This window comes from Chanodichthys erythropterus, chromosome 23, assembly GCF_024489055.1.
Source record: "Chanodichthys erythropterus isolate Z2021 chromosome 23, ASM2448905v1, whole genome shotgun sequence".
In the NCBI taxonomy this organism is placed as follows: Eukaryota; Metazoa; Chordata; class Actinopteri; order Cypriniformes; family Xenocyprididae; genus Chanodichthys; species Chanodichthys erythropterus.
The window spans coordinates 16,232,641-16,246,043 of record NC_090243.1 but is presented as its reverse complement, the minus strand read 5'-3'; the positions used below and the strand labels follow the sequence as shown (position 1 = coordinate 16,246,043).

The following is a 13,403-nucleotide window of genomic DNA, read 5'->3' as shown; positions in this document are numbered from 1 at the left end:
AAAGGGAAAGTGGTAAAGTGAGAGCGAGGTGTCGAGTTTTTACCAGACAGTATTTTAAGTTTACATGAATTTTTTTTTTTTTTTTAGGTGTTTTATATGGAAGCTCGTTTCTGCCACGGAATAAAAAAAATTAAAAAAGTAATTGATGTTTTCTCTCACAAGCCTGACTTTTTTTCTCACATTTGTAAGTTTGCACATCTTACAATTTTGAGAAAAAAGGCAGAATTGAGATATATATTTCTGAGAAATTGTCACAATTCTTGTGATTCTGATTTTTTTAAATGCAATTTCATGTTTATATCTCACAATTCTGAAAAATGGCCGAATTAGTTGAAATTCCGAGAAAGTCACAATTGCGAGATATAAACTTGCGATTCTGACATTTTTCTCTCACAATTTCATGTTTATATCTCACATTTAAAAAAAAAATGACAGGATTAGTTGAAATTCTGAGAAATAGTCACAGTTGCAAGATATAAACGTGCGATTCTGACTTTTTTCACGCAATTTCATGTTTATACTGTATCTCACAATTCTGAAAAATGGCCAAATTAGTTGAAATTCCGAGAAAGTCACAATTGCGAGATATAAACTTGCGATTCTGATTTTTTTTTAATGCAATTTCATGTTTATATCTCACAGTTCTGAAAAATGGCTGAATTAGTTGAAATTCTGAGAAAGTCACAATTGCGAGATATAAACTTGCGATTCTGACTTTTTTTTTCTCATAATTTCATGTTTATATCTCACAGTTCTGAAAAATGGCCAAATTAGTTGAAATTCCGAGAAAGTCACAATTGCGAGATATAAACTTGCGATTCTGACTTTTTTTTTCTCATAATTTCATGTTTATATCTCACAGTTCTGAAAAATGGCTGAATTAGTTGAAATTCTGAGAAAGTCACAAATTCCAAGATATAAACTCACAATTCTGACGTTTTCTCTTGCAATAGCGAGTTTATTATGTAGTATTTCTGACTTTTTTCCCTCAGAATTGATATGAACTCACAATTCTGAGGGGAAAAAGTCATCTCGCAGTTCTGACTATAACTCGAAATTGCGACTCTATATGTCACAATTCTAAAAAGACTTTTTTCTTAGAATAGTGAGATACAAACTCACAATTGCGATTTATAAAATTAGAATCATTAGATATAAACTTGCAATTCTGAGAAAAAATTCATCTCACAATTCTGACTTTTTCTTGCAATTGCAAGTTTATATCTAACGATTCTGACTTTATAACTTGCAGTTGCAAGTTTGCATCTCAATTCTGAGGAAAAAAGACAATTGCGAGAAATAAATGGCAATTACTTTTTTATTTTTTTTTTATTCAGTGGCAGAAACAAGCTTCCATAGTTTTACCTTCTAGCAGGTACATTTTCTTTCATATCTGAGTCAAATTTGTACATGCATCCTTCATCTAACCAAGCTTTAGGAGAAATGCCATTGATTTAAAATACAACGGCTTTTAATGTCTGCGGTTAATTGTATTTTAGACCTGTTTTTAATTCTGGAAGGTCATTTGGAGCAACATGCATGTAAAGTTTCTTTTGGTGGTCAGCCCACCGCAACCCTTTTGACCTTCATAAAGTGAACATATATCAACATTATGAACATTTTTTTTTAAAATATATATATACCTTGAGTTTGGGCTCCTGTGTATGGCGTGAGGTTACTTGGATGAGCTTTTGGGAATATGGCCGTTGAAAATGATAATCAGCTCTCGCCCATCATCCCTGCAACTGCCGGATTATTGAATGCCGGGATGCGCCTGTAAAGCTCAATAAGTAGCCCAGTACCAGAGAGAGGCACCGTTCTGTTTTTAAGTTGTTTTTGGTACCTGTTTTTGGGTCTCAATGTGTGCACATTGTCTGGCCATTGAGGTACTTTGTGTATTATATGTACATTTGACATATTTATAAAAGCAAGATGTAAATAATTCTTTTTGTTGTTGCTTTTATTGAGCTGTTTGATAACTTTTTGTTGGTTCTTTTAATTTGTCATTGTTTTTAAAGGCTCCTTCCGAACATGACGGAGCACTTTCATGAGAGTTAGCTGTTGTGTGATTGGATGCTTGGCTGGCTATTGACATAATAAACACTCCAATAAAATGATTTATACCATGAGTGCTGAAAAAGTTTCATTCATTCGTCATATGATTATGAAAAAGTGTGCTTGAGAATTTGTTGAAATTTTTTTCCCTCTCTTTTCTCAATGTTTGCATTTTCTCAACATAGAAATATCTTTTTTTTTTTTTTTTTTTTTTTTTTCTGGCCTGGAAAAATTGTGGGAATAAAGAAAATGAACAATGTCTATAGTGATATTTTTCTAGATATGCTTTGTTCTAAATTATTTCCTTAATACGGCTCTTTGAGAATAATTGTGTGGGTTTTTTGTCTTTTTGGAAACATTTTTGTGCTAAATAGATTTCGCTATTAGTCTATTGTAGTTTTGCAGTCATCAATATGCTTGTGAAGTCCTAAAGGCTGACCAAATTAGCTTTTCACTAGCATGTTTTGTACATATTGTGTACATACTTTGTCTATTTGTAGCATACTGATGACAAAATTAGCTTTTAGCATATGTGCACAGTTAATCTTTCAGAAAACCTGGCCAAAACTATTAATGACACCTTTAACTTGGGTTTTGTATGGCTATTCTGGTACAACTTCACATAATCAACAAGGTGCATGGATAAGAACAAAGGTATTTTTAATGCAATATCAGCAACACATGAAGAGTGGAGAAATTAGATGATCAGAAAGACGAGATTCAAACTTACAATTGACCAATGAGAAAGTTAAAGGGTTAGTTTACCCAAAAAAAAAGAAAATGTCGTTCCAAACCTGTAACACCGTGTCTACACCGGACGCGAGCGGTGTGAAGCGACGTGTCAAAAGACAATAGAACACATTATAATCAGTGTTATTGTCTACACTGGATGCGACGCGACAAATTCTCGACAGTAAACGGATTCCCCGTTTTATTTCTGACGTAGTCCAAGTGCTTTGCAACGGTCGGCTTGTCACATTCAGTGTAGACAGCTTTTAGTGTAGAAACAGTGTAAGGCTTTCATTCATCTTTGAAACACAAATAAAGATATTTTTAATGAAATCTGAGAGATTTCTGTCCCTCCATTGACAGTCTATGCAGCTAATACTTTGTCGCTTCAAAACGTTCATAAAGAGATCGTAAAACTAATCCATATGAATCCAGTGGTTTATTACAAATTTTCTAAAGAGACTCGATCGATTTAAATGATGATATAAACATTGATCAACGCACACATCAGTTGTGGAACCTAAAGCATGTTCGCTTGACGTGCAAGAACCAGTGAGGTTTGTTCTGGTGTTACGCAGCACTCTTGAGGAGGAACCAATGAGGTTTGTGAACCAAGCTTCTGTTTATGTTGACTGATCAATGTTTATATGTGAATAAAAGCCTAAATTCAATCTGTTAATCAAATAAAGTGATCGAGTCTCTTCAGAAAATTTGGACTAAACCGCTCAATTCATATGGATTAGTTTTACAATCTCTTGTGTCAAAGTGTCAGTTTCATAGCTGTCTGGAGGGACAGAAATCTCAGATTTCATTAAAAATATCTTAATTTGTTCCGAAGATGAACAAAAGTCCTACGGGTTTGGAACGAGATGAGGATGAGTAAATAATGACAGAATTTTCATTTTTGGGTGAACTATCGCTTTAAAATCATCTTTAACTTGAACACAGTGCTACAGGAATGACGCATTTTTGTAGGCCAACCTGGAAGTTAGCATTACCCTTATTCCCTTGACAAAAAACCAATAGGATTTTTCCATTGGCTTTTGGATTATCACAGATAACAAGCATTGTGGCCAACAAAAGGATTCTGAGGCCTTAGTACATTTGGCAAAGTTAAAGCTATACACAAATTACACTACGTCAACAACACTAAGCTTCCAACAACTCTTTCAGTCTTTATATAAAATCTACAAGTTGGAAAGTTTGGAAGCTTAGTCATGGTAACGTTGAAGTCATGTGACCGTAGTGAAGTTTGTTTATAGCTTTTGACTTCTAAAGATAGATTTATGAAGATTTACACTTCAAAATTCATAAAAGTTGTATTCATTTCTCACGATGAACAAAACGTGTAAGAACCATTCGCTTGTGTTAGTCACAGACCCTATTTTCTGCAATAATCCAAAAGCCTATGGAAAAATCCTATTGGGTTTTTGTCGAGGGAACCAAGGTGATGCTAACTTCCGGGTTGGAGTAAAAAAAATGGGTCATTACTGATGTTTTTATGTTATAGCCCTGTTGAAAAAGCCAGCATATGCGGTTAAGGTAGGTTTTGAAGCTGGTATGCTGGTTTGAGCTGGCTTATGCTGGTCCTAAACTGGTCCAGAACCAGCACTTGACCAGCATAAACCAGCTCAAACCAAAGCTCAAAGACCTCCGAAGAACAGGCGAATCTCAACATAACACAGACTGTTACGTAACAGTCAGGATCATTAATATGTACGCCCCCAGTATTTGCATATGCCAGCTCACGTTCAAGGCATTAGACAAGGGCAGCCAGTATTAACATCTGGATCTGTGCACAGCTGAATCATCAGACTAGGTAAGCAAGCAAGAACAATAGTGAAAAATGGCAGATGGAGCAATAATAACTGACATGATCCATGATATCATGATATTTTTAGTAATATTTGTAAATTGTCTTTCTGAATGTTTCGTTAGCATGTTGCAGGGAGCGGGCGATTTAAAGGGGCCGCAGCCTGAATCAGTGCATAGTTAATGATGCCCCAAAATAGGCAGTTAAAAAAATGAATTTAAAAAATCTATGGGGTATTTTGAGCTGAAACTTCACAGACACATTCAGGGGACACCTTAGACTTATATTACATCTTGTAAAAACTGGTTCTAGGGCACCTTTAAACACAGACCCTATTTCAGGCATTAAACCAAACACATTAAAAGGAAGAGCAAGACTGTAAATTTTGTGATGAAGGCTAATTACGTTTACAATATCTGCATATAGATGCACAGCTCAAAGCTAACAGACATGGACGAAAAGCCAGAAAAAAAAGTCCATTTCGGTTTCATAGGCTGTTTAATTGTCATTTTATGTTTTCTGTTCTGGCATTCTCTCAGTCCTGCGCTTATCACTTGTTCTTTCTTTCCCGTCCTTGTTTGGATTCTCCGTGTCTCTCTCTCGCTCGCTCTTCTCAGTGTGTTAATTTGCCTGAGAATGCATTAGCTGTAATGAGAGCTGAAGGCCGAGGGAATCCTCCAGGGTTCCATTAATCATGGCCCCTCAGACAGCCAACCTTGATTACAAGTGGCAAGAAATTCATTAGAGCCGCGCCTCTGACAACTTTTATCTCCGCCACTAGCTCTGACTCATTAGGCAGCCAAATTAAGGCTATGATGGCACTGATGAAATTCATCGCTTGTTTATCCTGTGTGATTTGATGCATCTGCCCATACATCAGCGGCGTGGGCGTCCACCAGACACTCCCCAGGATTCAGGCCTCGCGCTTCCCGTCCCTCCTCTTTGAAGACGCTGCCGCCGTCCCTGAGCTTCCGGAGAACGGCACGCTGAGGAGCGGGACTAGCCGGTACCTTGCGCTTCCTAACGATCCGTTAATGAAACAAATGCTCGGATATCAATTAAACAATTAATCTGATTGTCATAATGAGAGTGTTCCGCTCTTGACAAGCTGTTCTGGTGTTCCCATCACCGCATCCTCTGAACAGCACCTTGTGGAATATCTCTGTAGGCTATTTGGTTTGTGATTCATATTTTTTTTTTGGTAGTGGTGCTATAATAATTAAAGCTAGTATAATTGGCATAATGAGAATGCTAATTAGCAGAGTCTCTAAATGAGGGGATATGTAAATGCAACAGCTCATAGGCATTTACCACTAGCGGTTACTGGAGGCTGAAGCAATTAACTTACACACTCATGTCAGAGCGACATGCTGACAATACAAGTCAAGAAAGTTCAGAGATTCCTCATTAGTTTATGAGATTGTTTTCTGTGCGCATAATTTATGGGATTGTTTTGGGGAATTTGTGTTTTGCACTATAAAGTGGGGTTTTGGTTTGTTTTACAGAATATTGCAGTAGTATTTATTATTTAAATGATTTATCCGTGCACATCATTTTGTTTTAATTTATGTGTTCATAATCGTTAACCAATAGCAAACCACAACCATCCAATCAAATCCCGCCCTATGTTTTTTCTTGTTCGAGAAGCCATTTTACTCATAACAACAGGCAAGAAAAGAAACTTCCACTTCATGCCGACTTCAAGTGAGCTTCATTTCAAAAATTAGAAAAACAAGGTCTGAATGTAAAGACGTGAGCTTTGCGACAGGTTGTGCTGGAGTCTTTCAGAAGGTCAGTGTGCAGTTTTATGAAGGGCGTGGCTTCTCATCTCAGTGTGGCTTTCGTCGTCGCTATTAGCACTTATGAGAGAAAACATTGTTGGTGTGTCATACATCATGGTACGTTACACTTGGCATCCTGTTGCTGTTTCTAGCCATGAAAGCAGCTTCCAGTTACGTTCATACTTCATCAACCAAGTCATGGGTTCGATTCCCAGGGAATGCATGAACTGATTAAAAAAAAAAAAAAAAACGTTCAATGCAATTTAAGTCGCTTTGAGATAAAATCACATGACAAATGCAGCAAAATACGCTATAAAAAGAACTGCTGGTTTGACTTGAAAAAGTAAGTTACCTGGCTGCGTTCAAATTTTGAGTTAATACAATGAAGGTGATTGGTTTAATCAACAGAAACTCAAAATATGTAATTGAATTAATTAAGTTTATTTGACAAAAGAAAAAATGTGATCACAAATCATGAAAATAATTGTTTAAAGTGTACAGTGGTCTTCTTCTTGATGCTCTGGAGATCAGTTTAAACAAAACATGGTGACTGAAAAAATAAAAGTAACATGCCTCCGGTTGCTAATATACTTTGGTCAAAAGTATAATTGTTGGATCCATGAGACAACAACCTGTTGCTATGGTTACCACTGTGCCAATCATTCCAGGTGTGACTCCTGTACTCAATAGTAATTTAGATTTAGATACTGTTATCATTCCTAAAACTTTCCAGTGTGTATATGGCCTACGCCTAGATTTCTGCTGAGAAATCATCACTTAAACCAGCCTAAACTGGTTTGCTGGTTTTAAAAGATTAGTTCACTTCAGAATACAAATTTCCTGATAATTTACTCACCTCCATGTCATCCAAGATGTCTTTCTTTCTTTAGTCGAAAAGAAATTAAGGTTTTTGATTAAAACATTCCAGGATTTTTCTCCATATAGTGGACTTCATTGGGGTTCAACGGGTTGAAGGTCCAAATGTCAGTTTCAGTGCAGCTTCAAAGAGCTCTACATGATCCCAGACGAGGAATAAGAGTCTCATCTAGCGAAATCTTGTCCGATAAAAAAAATAAAATAAAAATTTATACTTTTTAACTATAATGCTCATCCTGCACTGCTCTGTGATGTGCCATGCATTATGTAATCACGCTGGAAAGGTCACACGTGACGTAGGCAGAAATATTTTTATTTTTTATCTATAGATAAGACTCTTATTCCTTGTCTGGGATCATGTAGAGCTCTTTGAAGCTCCACTGAAACTGACATTTGGACCTTCAACCTGTTGGTAACCGTTGAAGTCCGCTATATGGAGAAAAATCCTGGAATGTTTTCCTCAAAAACCTTCATTTCTTTTCGACTGAAGAAAGAAACACATCTTGGATGACATGGGGGTGAGTAAATTATCAGGAAATTTGTATTCTGAAGTGAACTAATCCTTTAACTAGTCTTCCCTGCTGGTTTTAAATGTTTTTTAAAGGGGGTTTCTTCTGGTGAGGCTATGAGACTTGCTTAAACTAGCTAAAACCATCTCTTTTGTAAGCAATTGTAAAGACTGTTCTACTCACTTTAATATCAAGAACATTCTATTCCAGCAGCAGCACTATTTAATTTTTGTCTCCATTTGCAATTTTTATTAGTAAAAGGCGGCTTAATTATGGCCAAATGTGCTGCTATAAGACCAAAAACAGCCTTCATTACCACTATATTCTTAGCACAGGTTTATTTGAGCTTCTTCCATTAAATTTGAGCATGAAATCATGACAAAAGTGCAGAAAAAGTGTTTTTTAATAAAAAAATGTTAACAGTTTAGTATAGTGAACACATACTTATTATATGCCTTATTATATACTGCTTATTAATAGTAAGGTAGTTGTTAAGTTTAGGTATTGAGAGGATTAAGAATGTAGAATAAAGTCATGCAGAATAAGGCATTAATATGTGCTTTATAAGTACTAATAAACAGCCAATATTCTAGTAATATGCATATAATAAGCAACTAAGACCCTAAAATAAAGTGTTACCAAAAATATGTTATTATTTTTAATATATTTAACACTAATTTTTATTCATTTAACAAAATATAATGTATAATGGCATAATGTGGCCAAGACTTTTAATTAAATTACATTGAACAATCTTGAAAAAGATAATACTAAATGCACTATGAATGTTTTTTTCCCAGTGCAGGAGCTCAAACAGTAGCATGGCACTAGCAACACCAAGGTCATGGGTTCGATTCCCAGGAAATGCATGAACTAATAAAACATGCATCTTGAATGCAATGTAAGTTGGATAAAAGCATCCTTATTCATACCGTAAATGTGAATAGTTTACCTTCATTCAAAGCAGTTCCAGCATCACTGGATGAGGATGAGCGTGACTGTAGTGACTGAATGAGACTCGACCCTTGAACGAGAGAGAGAGAGAGAGACCCACCGTGGTCTCTCGCTCTCTCCTGTAATGATTGATGTTGAAGTTCATTACAGTGTGTTGGATATGACCAGTGTAATAGAGCTCCATCACTCTCATCTGAGACAGCACGGCCTCCCAAAGAGAGACAAATGAGTCCTGTGCTCATTAACAAAAACCCCTCTCTCTCTCACACACTCTTTCTCTCTTTAGATGATCTGTGCTGGTCATCATGGAGGCAAACGATTGTTGTCTGCTGCTTTGGGTCGGTCCTTCTCAATTACATGCGTGCTTGTAATATCCACTGACTCTCACATTCCCTCCTGGACATTTTTTTAGGGAATAAGGAAATAGTGAGACTTTTAAGTCAGTTATGGAACAAGTAAACTATACAATCAGATGCACTAAATACATTTTTTGAAAATATTTTATAGCACAATTAAGGTTGTCGTGCAGTTAGAGTCTGAGAATCTTTCATTTGACCGTCTCGTCTTATCATTTGGATAAATAACGTTTTTCATTAAATCAAATGCATCTTGTGTAAAGGCTAAATAGTGAAGTTAATGTTTCATGTCAACATTATATAAATGAAATATTGCCATAATCATATATTGAATGAAGATCTCTGGATATTGAATGTTTGGTTTGTTTTGGTCTTTTTTCCAAACAGAAAAGAAATGGTTCAGAACAATAATGCTGATTTAAAGGGAAAAGACGATGCTGAAGGCTCAAGCTTCACAATGATTCCTACTTCATAAAAAAATAAACTTATGTTCATTTTTAATATAAGGAAAATGATTTTATTGAGACCCCATGGTCTCTTGACACTGATGACAGATGTGCTCTATTACCTGCTCAAAATGCATCAAGTAAAGTCAATCTGCTGAATGTTTAGAAGAGCAAAGACACCTTTAAAAGATCCACAACTGTTTCAACCAGAAAAAGGAAAATCGATATTTTAGTTAGTGACCTGTGCATTAAAACAAATATTGCAAGATTAATATTTAGTGTAATTTGTAATATCTTGAAATTGAAAATATTCAACAGTGGAATATATATATAAATAATCATCATGTTCTTTTAGATTATATCTTTAGTGGAAAACTATTGTAAATCAAGCCATATTATTTAGTAATATTAATTACAATTTATAATTGCATGCTAAATTTATTTTTGTGGATGAGTAAATAAATTAATGAACAAATAAAAAATGATTAAATAGTTGCCAATAAATAATTGCCAGTAGTCACTTTATGCTTTAGGCTAAAAAAAATATCTATCAATGAGTTAATCAATAATTAATTAATTCGTTTGCATAAAAACTGAAACAGAATTTAAGAAGAACAAACATGCATACAATGAATAAATTTTTTCCCAATTTTATGCAACCATATTGCACCATATTTATTGTGACGTCGATGTGAATATATCACTCTTCCATTGTGTTCTTGAGCTTATTTATTTCCATCACCGTTTTTTTTTTCTTTTTTTCTTCCACAAAGAACTGGGGGAGATTCCGCCTCTAAGGGACAGAAACGCTTTAAGAGCACATGCAAAAATGGTCCAAACAACAAGAACGGCCCGTTAAAACCATACGGGAAATCAGACAACAAATGGCAACACATGCAAAAATTCACAAGACAGCAACTTATAAATACTTATTTTTTTTAAAAAATGTCTCTTTACAGTCTCGTATAGTGCACATGTGTGTCGCACGGACACATTTCATATTTACAAATGTACAAAATAATAAATTAAAAATAAAGAAATTTTAGGGGAGAGAAGGAAAAGAACAAACCTGAAAGTAATGTCGATATTGAACAGCCTATAAAAGTGTCAAATATAGGCTATAATACTATAATGCTTAACAGGTCATGTGTCAATATACATTCAAATATCATAAACTCTAATTCATATATTCAGAACCGGATGTATATAAACCGACGATCCGTTAAGCATTGTATAAACCTTGAGTTTTTAATTTGCGAAGGTGTTATTTAAAAGTCACTGAATATCCTTCTAGATACTGAAAGGTCTGTGCTTCATGCATCTGTGCCGTGTGACCCCTGACCTGTGGGAATGTGGGTCACGTAAATGTTCGTTTGAGGAGTTCAGGGTCACTTTCATTAGGAGTTCATGGCCTGCTGCCCGGTTCGATCTGTTGGTGCTGACTCCGAACCGCGAACCTGTTGACGTGCACGGGAATGGGCACCACGATTTTGGGGTTCCGGACAGGCTCCCCGGATCTGTTGTTGACGTTCCCGGCTTTGATCCGTTTCCATTTGGCCCTGCGGTTCTGGAACCAGATTTTGACCTGGACCTCGCTGAGTTTGAGCGCGTGCGCGATCTGAGAGCGCTCGGTGAGGGACAGATACTTCTTACAGTGAAACTCCTTCTCGAGTTCCAGCAGCTGTTCGCTAGTGAAAGCAGTCCGCCTCCTCCGGCTCTTTCCCGCCGAGCCGGCCGGCGGTAACGCGTCCTGTGAGCCGCCTTTCAGTTTGCCTTTCTGGGACGCTGAGGCGCAGGTGTTCCCGTCGGAGAAGCTTTCGTTCTCGCTGTCGGCTGAGCTGTCCTCCCTGTCACTGCACGCGGCCTCCGCTGATTTCAGGTCCAGTTTCTCGTCGTCTGAACTGTAGAGTTTGGTTTCGCCTGAAGAGAATGAAAATTAAGATATTTAGCGTTTCAAATAATCTATACAGATTTAGTCAGATTTATGTAAAACATTTAAACTCAATTGAAATTTAACTGATGCATTACAGGTGGTTCCAAAGTGACGAAGTGCAGTTAAAAGTTCTTTTTGACAACCTCGAATTAATTATTGATCGAGTCGAAATCGAGTAGAAATTAATTCTCGGATCTAAAAAGAAAATTGCTTTATGCTCCCTTTATTTTAAACTTTAATTGCACAGACGTGATTTCATAAATATCCTGAAGCTTAATAAAATCTAACAAGAGCATAAAATAATTTTTATATCTTCAGTGAAGGCCTACATATTCAAACCAATGACTTTAGTTGATGCCTTACATTTGTAAAAGCAAATTTAATCTGTAAGTTCGTTGTTTTTTAAGGAAGAATGTTTATGAAAATTGTGTTTAAACTCAAAAGCTCGAGTAGAAATGACAGTTGAGGGAAAAGATATTTTTATATCACAACGATGAAGTAAAAATAAACAGTGCGCTGAAACTTCACATAGATTCGTTTGTTTTGTGATTCAGTCAGCTCAAACTCCAACTTTAATAGCCTATATATAGCCTATATATATCACAAAACATATAGCCTAATTATAATTGTTTTGAAACTCACTTGTGCCGGAGTGAGGCCTGTGCCGCCTGACTACAAATCAAACGGATGTTTTCAAGCTTAAATGTGTTGACATCTATTTCAATAATTTTATGATGTCCCTAAGAATATGATAAATGTCTAAAACATGTGACATAGGTGAATTTTCATTCAAAAGCCAATTCAAAAATGTATAATTTTTAACGTGCATTCATATCATAAAAATACATGAAACCAAATGACGTGAAGTTTCATGACATTTCGAATGTACATCAATTTTTTTAACCATTAGCCTATATAATGCAGTGTTTGTTGATGATATTAAAAAAAGTTTTCAATGAAGTTCAACGCTGTTTAAGAAAAAAAAAAAACTTTGTTCACCAAAAGAGCACCAAGAACCATTTTATTGTGTAGGGTTTTTTAAGGTAAAAAAAGTATTTTTTTTTTTTAATATTCAGCAGCATATTGGTTTATGGGTTGTAACTCACCAGTATTTTCTAAAGGTCTAAAGAATAAAAGTTTGTTTTAGAACTTTTGGCGTCAGACTGCGAAACCCTTTTGATTCTAATCAGAACTTTTATTTTGAATGTTCGAAGTTTCTGTGCTCGTATTTAATCCACCTGTCAGTCAGTGAGAGTTTGTCTCCGGTGCTCACCTGCGACCGCCTGAAAAGTTTCCGTGAAATTGAGGAGTTCGGAGCCCTTGAGCTCGTCATGCGGGCTCTCCTGCCGGTTCATCCCCGTCCCGTCCGCGCCTAACCGCGGTCCTGGGATCTCCTGCGGGGGATAGAAACTATCTGGAGGGTCCGAGAAACTGGGCAGGGTGGTGGTGAGCGCCACCATGGAGGGCATCCCCTGCCCCAAACCTGCGCAAAAAGTGTTGGTCAGACGCCCCGCGAACGATGCCAACGGTGCCAAGGGAGGGATACCCGACGGTAATGACGAATGAGACAGGGCTTGTGGAATCATAAGCGGTCGGTACGGCATAAACATCGGGTAGCCCGTGTAGAGCAGGTGGCCCGGCCGGGGCTGTGGAGTGCCAATCAAAGAATCAATGGAAAACGCCGTGCCCGGACCGCTCGGTCTCTGCATGGTGAACTGAGCGCGGTCTGGTCGTATAAATCCCGTGCAGTGGCCTTCTGAGACAAATCACCCAAATGTGGTCCACGGTTATCCTGTAGGGTCCTCGCCGTCCAACTGACTGAGACCTGATGCGTTTTTTGTGTGGAGCTCTCAGTGTCTCAGCCTCTATTTGTCACATACTGAGACAAACACACACACACCCCTCTCTCACACTCTCTCGCGCGCGCGCTCTCGCACTCTCTCTCTCTCTC

General features: G+C 37.0%; 1 protein-coding gene across 1 annotated transcript; it reads right to left on the bottom strand.

Moving 5' to 3' along the window:
• Positions 1–10,312: 10,312 nt before the first annotated feature.
• gbx1 (gastrulation brain homeobox 1) lies at positions 10,313–13,161 on the bottom strand. Its single transcript, XM_067378371.1, has 2 exons — positions 12,726–13,161; positions 10,313–11,439 (listed from the first exon to the last, which is right to left on the bottom strand). The coding sequence occupies exons 1-2, from the start codon at positions 13,159–13,161 to the stop codon at positions 10,925–10,927; spliced, it is 951 nt and encodes a 316-aa protein (XP_067234472.1). The 3' UTR covers positions 10,313–10,924.
• Positions 13,162–13,403: the final 242 nt, after the last annotated feature.

What these genes read in the sequence shown, in the direction of transcription:
- gbx1 (XM_067378371.1), bottom strand. Translation starts at nt 13,161, where the DNA reads ATGCAGAGACCGAGCGGTCCGGGCACGGCGTTTTCCATTGATTCTTTG. An exon ending in AACTTTTCAGGCGGTCGCAG is followed by an intron (nt 11,440 to 12,725) that starts GTGAGCACCGGA and finishes CATTCTCTTCAG; the next exon opens with GCGAAACCAAACTCTACAGT.